Here is a 14,522-nt window from a genome sequence, read left to right as displayed (position 1 = left end):
ATTCTTTGTATAGATATCAGTGAATAATCATTTTTTCTTTGGCTTGCAATAATATTGACCTTTAAATCATTTTTGAAATGCATTTGGTGTTGATGATCTGGTTACCACTATTATTGTTACTGTTTTCTTGAGGAGGAAGGTGGCAGAATGGTTAAGACGCTCAGCTGCCAATACAGAGAGTCCGTGAGGGTGTGGGTTCGAATCCCGCTCTCGCCCTTTCTCCTAAGTTTGACTGGAAAATCAAACTGAGCGTCTAGTCTTTCGGATGAGACGATAAACCAAGGTCCCGTGTGCAGCACGCACTTGGCGCACTGAAAAAGAACCCATGGCAACGAGAGTGTTGTCCTCTGGCGAAATTACGTAAAATGAAATCCACTTTCATAGGTACACAAATATGTAAGCATGCACTCAAGGCCTGACTAAGCGCGTTGGGTTATGCTGCTGGTCAGGCATCTGCTCAACAGATGTGGTGTAGCATGTATGGATTTGTCCGAACGCAGTGACGCCTCCTTGGGAAAGTGAAACTTGCCATCATCAGTCAACTGTAAAGAAGCCATGACAGCCATGCCAGAAACACACACACATATATATACGTACACACACACGCTCACAGACACACACACTATGTGTGTGTGTGTGTCTCTCTCTCTCTCTCTCTCTCTCTCTCTCTCAATGGGGTAAAAGGCAAACTTTACAAGGCCTTAAGGAGTGTTTATGATTCTGTCCCGGCGTGTGTTGTGATAAAGGCAGCTACTCTGCTTACTTCTGTTGTTCAAGAGGAGTGAAGCAAGGCTGTCTCCCTAGCCCCCTGCTGTTTTCCTTTTTTTTTTATTAATGAATTGGCAATTGATTTATCAAGATGTGGGAAACACAGAATACAACTGATACGTGGTGGTGTGGAAATCTTCCTGTTATTGTTTGCTGATGATGTTATTTTGCTGTCAGATATTGTCATTGGTGTACACAATCAACTTAACACAATAAACAGACAGATTGACTGGATCTAATTGTTAATCTCGAAAAAATAAACATAATAATTTTTAGAAAAGGTGGACATTTAGCTGCTGTGGAAAAATGGTTCTATGGAAATGAAGAGCTGAAGGTGACAAATTCATACAAATACCTAGGGATGGTTTTTATGACAAAGCTAAGTATTAGTAGTGCCTTATTGGATGTGTGTAGGAAGGGAAGGAAAAGGGTTATGGATATATTAAAAACGCTGAAAAGATTAAAATCAACAGATGTTCATTTCTTTTTGAAGCTTTTTGATACACAAATCGAGCTGATTTTAACATATGCAGCAGAAGTGTGGGGTATAGAAGAGGATGGCCATTACATACATCAAACAAACTTGTGTATGGAGAAACAGGAAGATCCTTTACATATTAGAACAGTAGTAAAATGTATCAGATACTGGATAAAACTGACTAGATTGCCAATGTCAAGATCATGCAGACAGGCATATGGAATGCTTCTAGTACAACACGAATCAGGTCACTCTAATTCGGTTTCAAGTGTGCAAAAGACCTTGTGTGAAAACGGCTTTGGTGTTGTTTGGCTTAACAAGGTGTTGGATGTGAGCATAGCTTTGTAAATTAATTTAAAGACAGGCTGGTATATTGTTATAAGCAAACCTGGAACTTTGAAACAGAGGCTAGTGACAAATATAGATGGTTTCATTCCTTTAACCCTTTCGCTGCCAGGAAAATAAGATTTAAGTGAAATCTATTTGCCAGGGTTTTTTCATAAAAAAATGGGTATAAATTTTCAAAAAATTCTGTGCTCTTTGTTATTGGAGAAAGACCCGTAAAAGTATATATTTTCTGAAAGGGAAATGAATAAAGAATACAAAACACATGATTTTTTCCCATTTTATATATTTTAAGTGACATGCTGTTGTTTTGAAATCAGTGTTTTGTTTTTTTGTCACATTTTCAGCTTGTTCATTACAAACATTAGTCAGGTAATTTGCACTAAAATACCATTTTCTGGACAAATGGATATCTGCACACACAAAATCATACTAGAACAACAACAATATAAAAAAACTGAAAAAAGAAATAGATGCATTGTGACTTCTGCAAGTGATAATATGGATGTGAGGCCACGCCCCCTCAGTCTCCACCCCCCTCCTCTTCACCCCTCTCACATGGTCACTTCATCCAGTTCTCATCAGACCGCGTTGGCTGAGTGCCAAGAAAATAGCTCATACTGTGTCCTGCTAAAAATTCGGTGACCTGTCGTCTGCTAGAGCTGAACAGCCGGCATCACTGACTGATAGTCGTATCTTGGCCACTCTCTTGATTGCTCCCTTTATTTTCTATCAAATCGTCCTATAAATGTTCACCACTGTCTTCTCCTTCGAATATATGCTCCAATTCTTTCTGAGCATCAGCTAAAGAAAGTAATCTTGGTTGATTTAGTTCGCCACGATCGCATGTCTTGAGCACGGAGTCAGTCCGACATTTTGTTGAGCGAGCAAGGAGAGGAGCCAGGCAAAGACTGCGGCCAGTAACCCAACCAAAACGTTTAAATAAAGGACTGCCTTATGACGCAGATGGTGTTTCTAGCTATGAATAGAATCTTGAAAGATTCCCCAAGCTAAAGCTACCAGCATTTTTGTCAACGAACTGAACGCAAAGCAGGGAAAAGTCAGAATATTTCGATGACGAGTTATCTCGTCATTGTGGCAGGGAAGCGTACATGTTTTCGATGACGAGTTATCTTGTCATATAGACAGCCTAGGGGTTAAAGACACTTTCCAGGCAGAAAGGTATCTATCATTTGTTATTGATAAATGGCACAGAACGAACCTTATTCAACTTTGGTTGAGAGTAAGTGGCCTGAAGAATTGTAAGCAATGGTACTTCACTGAAAATTCTTCGAACGATATGATTTGTCCATCTTGTGGAAATGATCCAGAAAATGAAACACATTTTCTATTTCAGTGTACTGCCTTTGCAGACAAAGGTAAAAACTGCCTTGCATTATAAACATACTCAAAAACAACCCAGGTGATAACAACATTATAAATCTGCTTTCCAACAAACAATGAAACTGTAATTAAGGGAATAGGTAAATTTATTGCAGAAGCGATGAACGTTAGAAAAAAGATAATTGATGAACTGTCAAATTCAAGGTGATCCTGTATATGGATCTTGTGTGTGCGCATGTTTGCTTTGGGGTGTGTGTGTGTGTGTGACCACAAATTAAAAATAAATGTATTTAATTCGTTGAAATTGTCATTCCCATTGTCCCCCCCTCCTTCCCCCCCCTCCCTAAAGGGCCTTAGCACTGTTAGCACTGAATGGACAATAAAATAGTGTCTCTCTCTCTCTCCCACGTATTGCAGATCCCACAACTCACACGAGTCCCAACACAAACTCATGTGCACACACACACTCACACACACACATACACATGCACATGCATACACACAGACACACACACACTCACACACACAAATACACACACACACACAAACTGCACACACACATTCCTAATTAAAACAGCTTCCATGATACACACACACACACACACACATGCACCACTGAGCTTAACAGGAAGGAGTGGCAGCTGCTGTAATATAAACAGGCTGCTGCGAAAGGCAGCTGGTTGCTATCTTAACCCCTAGGCTGCCTATATGCCAATGGCCATACCATGTAATCCCCGAAAACGGAGTATGGCTGCCTACATGGCGGGATAAAAACGGTCATACACGTAAAAGCCCACTCGCGTATATACGAGTGAACGTGGGAGTTGCAGCCCACGAACGCAGAAAAAGAAGAAGAAGAAGAAGAGGCTGCCTATATGACGAGATAACTCCTCATCGCAAGCATGTACGTTTCGCTGCCACAATGATGACATAATTCTTCATCGAAATATTTGGACTTTAACCTGGTTTGAATTCAGTTCGTTGACGAAAATGCTGGTCGCTTTCTAGATTCTATTCATAGCTAGAAACTCCATCTACGTCATAGGCAGTCCTTTATTTGAACGTTTTGGTTGGATCACTGTCGCAGTGTTTTGCCTGGCTCCTTTCCTTGCTCGCTCAACAAAATGTCGGACTGACGCCGTGCTCAAGACATGCGATCGTGGCAAACTAAATCAACTAAGACTGCATTCTTTAGCTGATGCTCAGAAAGAATTGAAGTGTAAATTCGAAGAAGACAGTGATGAACATTTATAGGATGATTTGATAGAAAATAAAGGGAGCAATCAAGAGAGTGGCCAAGATATGATTATCAGTGAGTAATGCCAGCTGCACAACTGTAGCAGATGACACAAACTAACCAAATTATTAGCAGGACACAGTGTGAGTGATTTTCTTGGCACTCAGCCAGGGCGGTCTGATGAGAACTGGATCAAGTGACTGTGTGAGAGGGGTGAAGAGGAGGGGTGGTGGAGACTGAGGGAGTGTGGCCTCACATCAGTATTATCACTTGGAGAAGTCACAATGCATTGTGTATCTATCTCTTTTTAATTTTTTTTTTTATTGTCGTTGTTCTGGTATGATTTTATGTGTGCAGATATCCATTTGTCCAGAAAATATGATATTTTAGTGCAAATTACCTGACTAATGTTTGCAATGAACAAGTTGAAAAAAACCAACAGAACAATGATTTCAAAACAACAGCATGTCACTAAAAATATATAAAGTGGGGAAACGTTATGTGTTTTGTATTCTTTATTCATTTACCTTTCAGAAAATATATACTTTGTGGGTCTTTCTCAAATAACAAAGAGCACAGAATTTTTTGAAAATTTATACCCGTTTTTTGTGAAAAACCCTGGCAAATAGATTTCACTTAAATCTTATTTTCCTGGCAGCGAAAGGGTTAAGAGAAGCTGGTAGCGTACATTTCACTAGACATTTTCAGCAAAATAGTTCGTCACTGTTCTTCTATAAACTGCTACAATGGGGATGGGAAAGAGTACTTATTCTAAAAAAAAAAAAAAAAAAAAGAGCAAACAAACTATTTTTGATTTTTGACATTCTCTCTCTCTCTCTCTCTCTCTCCCTCTCTCTTGGTCTTGACTATGATGATGATAATGATAACGACTGATGATGATAATAATGATGATGATAATAATGAAGAAGATAAATGATAATAGTAACAGTTAAAGCAACAGATAGTTGTTCAGACAAAATCCATGTAGCAAATTGAACACTAAAGAAGACGAGTCTTACTTGTCCATTAATAGAAAGGCAGACAGACAAAGAACTGTGCGTGAATGGGTGTAAATGGAAAGAAAAGGAAAGAAGACTTAAAAAAGAAAAAAAAAATTAAGTCAGAAAAAAGAAGAAAAAGAAAAAAAAAGAAAATGTAAGGAAAGGAAAAAGGAAAAACAGATAACAAAGTAAAGGGATAAAGCAGAAAGTGGGAAAAAATAGGTTGGAGGCCCCACAAAAAACACCAAAAACAGTGTCAGTGGGTGTGTGTGTGTGAAAAAAGAGAGAGAAAGTGGGGAAAATAGGAGGTTGAACTTGGAGGCCCCACAAAACAACAAAACAAAATTAACCAAAAACAATGTGTGTGTGTGTGCCATCATCTTTATCTCTTTCTCTCTCTCTTTGCCCCTCCACTCTCCTGTCAGTCTTATCACAGTTTACATTTTACAGCTGAGTAATCAATCCCCCTCTCTCTCTCTCTCTCTCTCTCTCTCTCTCTCATGTCCAGTTGTTTGTATACATTAAAACCAAGGTAATTTTCAACTACAACAATTGCCAGCTCAATTTGAGAGACTGGGAGAGAGAGGGAGAGGTGTTCACTAGACAACAAGTGCCTTCCCGCTGCAAGCAGTAGCCTACTGCAAGATGGCGGCCATCTGGCACGCGGCTAGCCTCCCTTCTTACTATTGAGCTCGATGGCATGCACTCACAGACACACACACAGACACACACACGCACACACACACGCACATGCTCATCCTATATTCCACAGGCTCACAATACCCTCAACACACATCCCTACCCCCAACACACACACACCCACACATGCTCACATGCACACAAACATTCCTACATATTGCAGCTCACACACACGCACTCCAGACTGGTATACAATAAGAAGAGTTCAGTTAATTTTTTTTTTTAATCTTCACTTATTTTTACTCAAGTTTAGCACTGGTGGCCTCATCCAACAAATTTACACCACAGTGATGAGTGGACTCTTCCATTGAGACCTTACAGGCACCAACACCTCCCACTGTACAGCAAGCTCCAACATATCACAAAGTTTGACCATCTGACTAAGGTCATGCCCAGAGAATACTATGCACTCTGTGATCACCTGCCACAGGAATGAAGCTGGCTTCCCCAAACTCTCGTCACTGTGTCACAAAGAGAAGAGAAGAGGAGAGATGGATAACAGTGCTGAGTCATCCTTAATCGGTGACAGCTGCTGAATACTCTAAAAAGATGACATTTTCTTTGGGCAGTCAGGTTTCTCAGGGCAGTTTTTTATGTGTCATAAATGATTCATTAATCAAGTGAGGTATTGGACTTGCAGTTGAACCAAATCACACAACTAAATTTTGTGTATGTTTTTTTTTTTTTTAAATCTACAGATCTTCCATATTTTTGAAAGCTTTCTTCAGCTGTGGACTGTGTCAACTTAAGTTTCCTAGGGTTTTTTTTCCCTCTAGTCTCATAGTAATGGACGCTAAGGAGCAATGACTGTTGAGTTGTGTCAAGAAGCAGTGACAACAGTGATTATTGTTTATTTTCCAGAAGGTCTGAAAAAAGGAAGCAGCCGAGTTAGTTGTGTGTATTGATTTAATTTCATTCAGAACGTGAGATACCAGTATGGCATAAGAAATAACTTTAAGCCCAGTGGTTTTCTTAGTTTATCTTGTCAAATGACTGATCTGGAGTTGGAAAAAGAATCTTTAATGTCATGCTTTTCCCCTTAAGGTTAATTCCATGAACAAAAATCCCCCTTTGGGATGTCGGAGTATCTTTCAGTATAAAAAGGATCCCTACCTTCTGGAAATTCTGTGCTAGAAATTTCCTCTTTTCTATTGCTCTCTTTATTTGTGCCTTTTTTCTTCCTTCACTGTTGTCTGCTTTCCTACCTTCCCAGTCCATTCCCCTTTCCTTTTTTCAAGCAATCCTTCACACATTTTGCTCTTTTCCGCAGTCTATGATATACTATCATGCTGTTTTGCTCTGGTGATTTGGTAGTGAGATTGTAAACATTGTCGATTCTGCAGTGTTATTAACTTATTTGCCTATATAGTATATGGTCTATTTTTATGTAATTTTTGTTTGGCTTTAAAGTTTAGTTTTTTTTCTTTTTTGCAATTTTTTGTAGATTGAGTGGAAGAGCTGATGTCCTCAGCATGACCCAGTCTTATTTGCCCTAAGGAGCTAAATCGTTAGGATAATGTGTCATGAACTGTGTTTTGTGGGCTTGTCAGGATTTTGTGTGTGTGTGTGTGTGTGTTGACACAGGTGAACATTTTTATGGTTTGACAGCCCTGATATAGCCCTGTGCAGTTGGCTGGATTAAAACAACATTAAATAATAAACCTTGAACAAAAATGCATATTGGTTTAGGATTGATAGCCTGTTTCTGAGAATTATTGATCAAAGATCAAGTTTTAACCAAATTTAAGGTTTGGCTTACACAATATCTGTATCTGTATTTTCTCCTTTCTTTCTTTTTAGTATTATTTCTTTTTTTCCTTTTTTTCTAACTATGACAAGATTTTTTTTTTCTGTTTATTTGTGTGATGAAGTGTGAGAAAACAAACAGGATTTTCTCCACCTCTCTCCATTGCTGTATTTCTACTGTTTGTGCTCTCTATTTAAAACCACATAAGTTCAACAGTTTGAACATCTGTCTTTTGTAAAAACCTCTTATTTCCCAAAATTGATCAGTTGATCAGAGGACAGTGAGGTCCAGTTTTGGAAACAGTATCACCCACTTTCTCAGCTCATATACTACATTACAGTACCTAAAGATTACAATTTGTCAGTTTACGAGGTTTCAGAACAATAACAGTGATACGTAAGTACTGGTGTGCTTACCCTCCCATTCCCCCTTGTCACCCATTTGGTTTCGTTCTTGTGGTTTTTAGATCAGCAGGAATCACAAGTGAGCCATGAAGGCTTTGCTCTTGTTTGATTATTTGCATTAGTATATTTCTATGCCATTATGTAGTTTTTAGTTTTCTTTCTGTTCTTTCTTTTATTTATAATTATGATGTAGCTGACGTTGGTTTTGTTTTATTTTATTTTTCCTCTCTTTTTTTTTTTTTTAATTTAAAAAGGAAAAGAAAAAAAATCACATATAGAGAAAGCCATACAATACAGAACGATAATAAACAATGTATCAGCTGTTCCCTTCAACAAAAGGTCTGGTAACAGCTGTAAGATCATAGGAGTATAGGAGTGGTCTTCATTTTTTTGTTATGGTTGTGTTAAGTGTATGAGTGTGTGTATGTGTGTGTGCGTGTGTGTGTGTTCATGTACTGAAAAGGTCAGAGAACAAGAATTTATGTGTGTGTTTGTGTAGTAGTCTTCAATTTTACATCTTTCAGCTGAAAGTGATATTAGTGTTGTGAATGTGTGTGTGTACGTGTGATTGTGGGTGTATATGTGTATTTATATATATATATATATATATATATTTCTCTGTGTGTGTGTGTGTGTGTGCGCGCGTGAATATATCTGTGCGTACATATGTGACATTGAGTATACATTCATGAATGTTTTGTTATATGTGAACTTATGTGTGAGCGAATGTACATGTGTTGAAACATGTCTATATTGTAAGCATATGTAGTGTTAATGCTAATATGTATGTTTATGAGTTTTTTTGTGTGTATGTGTGTGTGTTTGCATGCGCGCATGCGTGTGTGTGTGTAAGTCAGAATGAGTGTATATGCATACAGACAGATACATGTGTATGTGCACCATTGTAGTTGTTTTTTTAAACTGTCGAACATGTGTGCGCATGCATGCTGGAATGAATACACAATTACTTTGAATTGATTTAAATATATATATATATATATATGTATATACGAGAGTTCATGCTTTTGTTTGTGGCTGGGTGTGGGAGGGTTTGGGGAGGGGGAACAGGAGGGGAGGTGATGGTGCCACCCCTATCACCCCAACCTCCACTCCTTTTCCATTTTTTCTCTCTCTTTTTTTAATTCATCTTAATTGTCCATGCAAAAATTTATCAGTCAGACATGTCAATCCTGCTACTGTCAATTGTGACGCATCAGTCCCATTCGGAAATACTGTCCACAGACGCAACATCTAGACTTGTTGTTTCTCTCATTCTCTCTCGCCTTGACTACTGTAACTCCCTATTGTCTGGTTTGCCTGCTTCATCCATTCAGTCCCTTCAGCGCATACAAAACTCTGCTGCCAGACTCGTCCTCAGAAAGAAAAGATCTGAGCACATCACTCATATTTTGCAGCATCTCCATTGGCTCCCTGTCTCACACAGAATAAAGTATAAGGTCAGCACTCTCTGTTATAAATGTATTCACAAATGTGCCCTTTCCTATCTCTGTGGCTGCCTTCACCTCTACACTCCATCTCGCTCTCTATGATCGGCTTCGGATCCACTCTGTTTATTCATACCCAGATTCAAACACTCCACTGTTGGACGCCGTTCTTTCTCTGTCTCTGGACCTTGCATTTGGAATGAACTTCCTCCTTCGCTTCGTCAGGTCTCCGCACTCAGTTCTTTCAAGTCTGGCCTTAAAACCCACCACTTCACAAGATAGCCGCCCTCCTCTACCTCTTCCTTGTCTTCAGTTTCTTCAGTTTTAGAGTTATGCATGCATGTGAATGACTGGTGTGAAAGTGCTTAGATTTGTCTCTGCACAAGATTCAGCGCTATATAAATACTATCATTATTATTATTATTGTTGTTGTTGTTGCAGTGGTTAAAAGAAGCTGGATGAAATACAGAAGATGAACACACATACAAAAAGGAAAAAAGAAAGAATTTGAATTTGGAGGTATTCAGTGGTGGTCAGTGGTCATATTTCTACAATATCAGGGAAGTTGTTCAGGAGATGTTTAGCACATATTATTTGAGGGGCTTCTGAAAGATATTCTTAGCATGATCACTCATATGTGGCAGATTTGATTAACAGACATTTTTTTTCTATTTGCTTATGCAAAAACCTTAACAAGTTCAAGGGGTTAAAGTTATTTGTTTTGAGGTCCTCTGAGTATCAATAGTCTGGAGTGAATCAACAGTTTGAAAAAGGTTAAAGGTTCCATAGGGCAGTGAATTTATATCCACTGTGTCTACAGCTTGGTATGGGAAGGCAGGGTCTAATTCTCTCCTGCTGTTTTAACTCTCTCCATACGAACAGCGAAAGAGACGACGTTAACAGCGTTTTACCCCAATTATCATCATCAGAATATTGCATGTGTAAGGCTCTTATACTGAAGAGGTGAATATTGACAAAGAATACCACAATTCTGACGACGGAAGCTAAAGGTTGGGTCATTGAGACACCCACTGGACATCCGAGGGGTCTGTGTAGAGGAGAAGAGAGGACTGGCCGTACTGAGTGAGTTAACCTTCCCCAACCAGAGTAAGGAAAATCTGAGTGAAGTGCCTTTCCCAAGGACACAGTGTGATGCCATCATGGAGCCTCGAACCGTGATGACTAGTGAACACTGGACCAGAAGTCCAACACCTAACTGATTCTGCCATGGCACCAACTGTAAGAATCAACAGTAATATACACAAAATTTTAATCAGGTTCAAAGGGTTAGACAAGTAGCAGACAAGAATTTAAGAGAGTATACACAAAACTCTGAGTATAAAATATTGAAATAGGTTGTAAGTAGAAAGTCACATAATATCACCTAAAGCAATATTGAATCATATATTTGCTTTGCCAGTCATATCACCACACAAATAATTTAAGATCAGATGGGAAGGATCCTTTTATTATTGTTATTGTTATTACCATTGTTTTTTATCATTATTTGTTGTCTCTGAACAGGGTGGAGGAGGAATCACTTGTGTGCTTCAGGATGGCTCCAGCTTTGAGAAAGCAGGTGTCAATATCTCTGTTGTCATGGGTATGCTGCCACCAAGTGCTGTGCAACAGATGAGGGCCAGGTGTGTGTGGATGTATGTTTACACATGCATATATGTGTGTGTTATATGTTGTGTATGTTTGCAAGTGTGTGTGTGTGTGACATGTATCCACACACAAAAATGAATTAGACAACAGTAAAATTACTGCGATGATTTTGGTGGGGAACAGAACAGAGTACTTGATCATGAAGCTGTAAGGTAAGATAAGATAAGATAAGAATAACTTTATTATCTCCAACTGGAGAAATTTGGTCAGGTGCATTATCACAACATAGACAAGTAAACAACATGGGGACCATAACTGTAAAAGCCAACAACAGCCCCTACAAATATTGCGAAGATACAAATGTAAAAGAAAATATCACATACATCGTTTCATACATACATCCACACACTGCAGGTAATAACTAGTGTTCTTAATGTAAAAACAGAAAGAATTAAGAAACATTATTTGAATATAATTATAAACGTAGCCTACTATACTGCACATTGATTATAATAGAATGATAAGATAAGAATAAAGATGAATTGCGGAAAACCACAACCAGATAATCAGCACACACCCGCACCCCCCCCACCCCCCACCCCCCCACACACGCGGATACCTTGATTAAACAAGAGTAATAAACATGTTCTCAAATAAAAGCATTTCACATATTCACTTTTAAAAACATTGCAATTAATTATTACATCGTAATTATTAAACAAAAATATATTTAGAATATGGACGTTAGCATTAGACATATTCATTGTACATTCATCCTGTATATTGCACATTATTCTTCCTACATATTGCACATTCATTATAACCAATTGTCACGTTTTAAGCTCAGTAAACACACACACACACACCACAACTAGAACAAGGTACAGCCTGTCATGCATGGACTTTCACACGTCTCACAGAGTGCGCGCGCGCGCGCGCACACACACACACACACACACACACACAGTTCTCAAGAATTTAAAAGGTGGATTGAACGTGGAATAAAAGTCTTCAGAGCTCTGGATTTCAACTTAAAAGTTCTGTAGCGTCGTCCTGATGGCAATAGCTCATAATACTTTGCTAAAATATGGGTGTCGTCAGTTGCTATCTGCCTGCTTTTTTTAACCACTCGACTTTCATACAGCTCTTGCATACTGGCTTGTTTCACTCCCACAATTTTACTGCATACACTCATGACATCGTTCAAAACACGCTTACTCCTCACTCCCAAACTTCCATACCAGCACATAAATGAAACTGTAAGCACAGACTTGATACAACATCGATAATAACTTTGAAGAATATTTGAATTTATACCAACATTTCTAAGCTTCTGTAAACAAGAAATTCTAGATTGACACTTCTTATGAATGGAATCAACATTTCTGTCAAAAGTCAGCTTATTGTCTAAGATGGTCTAAATATCTATATTCATTGACCCTCTCCACTGTTTGACCATCAATAACAAGGTCAGCTACAGGCAAGGGGTCTTTCCGAAAATCTATTAACATTTCTTTTGATTTCAATACGTTGAGATCCAGATAGTTTTTCTCACACCAGGAACAGAACTTTTTAATTTCACTGAAATAAATAGCATCAGAGTTGGACAGATCTTCAATTGCTTATGTTTATAAAACATAAGTCAATACAAATATGATATATATCTGTTTCTTTGTGCATGATATCACAATATCCTGTAGTCATAATGATATTGATAACTATATTAATAATCAGTATGAATGATATCTATGAACCCCTTTACTGCTAGTACGTTTTGCTATAGCCTATGCTGAGAAAATTTTCAGAAAAACATGCCAATTATTTTAATTTGCTTATATTTAAAAAAGTACTGAAGATAAGTGCATAAAAGTATATATCAAATGAAAGGAAAATGAACCAAGATTTTGTTTTTAATATTCGCATGTTCAAATAATGAGTCAGTCTGACAGAAAAATTCCATAAAATGCATTAATAAAAAAAAAATTGGGACTGTCATTCCATCATGTAGGTGCTACAATATCAACCAGGTTATCAACCAGTCTTTCTTGTGACTGTTGTGATGAACCACACACACTGTCAGTAAAAACGCTGTGTGTGGTACTTGCAGAAACAGTCTTCAAGACACAGTGCTAGTTTGCTGGGGCAGTCTGGGCAGTAGAACCTCACATCCTTTCTTTGTCCTTTCTCCAAGCAGACTCTGCACCTCCTTTGTAGCCAGGACTTCTGTGGGGTAGGTGGGATGACATCAATGAAGTGTCGTCCACACAAGACAAACAGCGTGGTCATCTTTAGCAGTGTCTTGGTCTTGGTCACCAAAAATCATGGCACTAATTACATCCTTCTGGAAGTCCAGGAGTGTACTGCTTTTTGTAGAGGATGTGTGCATTCAGCATGGCAATTTGTAGAAAATGGACACACAGCTATTTGTACCACTTCAGGGTATTCCTTGTGGCATCGTAGAGCTGCAGCTGTTGGTCATGATGGTCCATGGCACCCATGTTTGTGTTGTAATCCAGAATTGTTGGAGGCTAGTTTACTGCCCTTTGGTCTTGCTGCTGCTGGTCTTCAGCTGTAGGTTTGTGGCAAGTTGTCAACTCCAGATGGTCCAGGATGAACATCATGATCATCACCATGCTGCATGCCTGAAACACATTCCATAAAAGACTAAGTTGTTTGTTTGTTTTTATTTTTTTTTTTTACATATGAAAAGATCATGAAATGGTACCATTTTATTTCTGATTGTTTTCAGAAGCTGAAATACAAACACACACACACACCTACCCCACCCCCCACCCCAAACCCCCAAAACACACACACACTGAAACTGGTTCATGGTATGCCACACCCCCTTCATTCTCTCTTTCTCATACAAAACAAAATCACACACACACACACTTCTACAAGTGTTGTATTTACAAAGTAATTTAGGCATACAATTCTGTATATGATTCTCTGATTTCAGTTTTATAAACATCTCCTCCCCCCCCCCTTCCCCCACTCTCTCTCTCACACACACAAAACAGCAACAACAATAACAACAACAATAAACCAATACACACTCGGGAACGAACACACACAAAGCTCTAGGCAAGCGACACATGCTGTCATCAACAATGAGCCAGCCAGCAAGCCACGCCCCCTTGGGCTGTGATGGTCACACACAGTACCCACGTGACTGACTCTCTCTCACTCACACACACTGATCAGTGACTGACGAAGCTACTTACCACAGCTAACACATTCAAAACACACACAATGCAGTCATATTCATTGTTACAACAAACAGAAAGCAAATAAACTGACAAACCTCGTAAACACCCACCTGCATCTTGAATCAGCTGAGCTTGTCTGTCTTCAGTTTCGTCAAACAACTCCACCTCCCACCCCCCTCCACTGTCAAAATCAGCGTCTTCGGCATCAACTTCACACAGTTCTATCTCATTCAG

At 38.8% G+C, this 14,522-nt stretch overlaps 2 protein-coding genes across 5 annotated transcripts in view; both read left to right on the top strand.

Annotated features, from left to right (window-relative positions):
- LOC143283115 (uncharacterized) overlaps positions 1–14,522 on the top strand; it is a 551,198-nt gene that overhangs the window by 352,178 nt on the left and 184,498 nt on the right. The gene's annotated exons all lie outside the window — the stretch shown is intronic.
- The window catches only part of LOC143283113 (oxygen-dependent coproporphyrinogen-III oxidase-like), a 203,949-nt gene that overhangs the window by 153,479 nt on the left and 35,948 nt on the right, over positions 1–14,522 (top strand). For all 4 annotated transcript variants that reach the window (XM_076589228.1, XM_076589227.1, XM_076589229.1 and 1 more), the window contains one exon: positions 10,993–11,111. In XM_076589228.1, coding sequence (XP_076445343.1) covers positions 10,993–11,111 — 119 coding nt within the window. The remainder of the gene's footprint in view (positions 1–10,992; positions 11,112–14,522) is intronic.

Source organism: Babylonia areolata, chromosome 6 (genome assembly GCF_041734735.1).
Source record: "Babylonia areolata isolate BAREFJ2019XMU chromosome 6, ASM4173473v1, whole genome shotgun sequence".
In the NCBI taxonomy this organism is placed as follows: Eukaryota; Metazoa; Mollusca; class Gastropoda; order Neogastropoda; family Buccinidae; genus Babylonia; species Babylonia areolata.
This window is presented reverse-complemented; position numbering and strand designations above follow the sequence as displayed.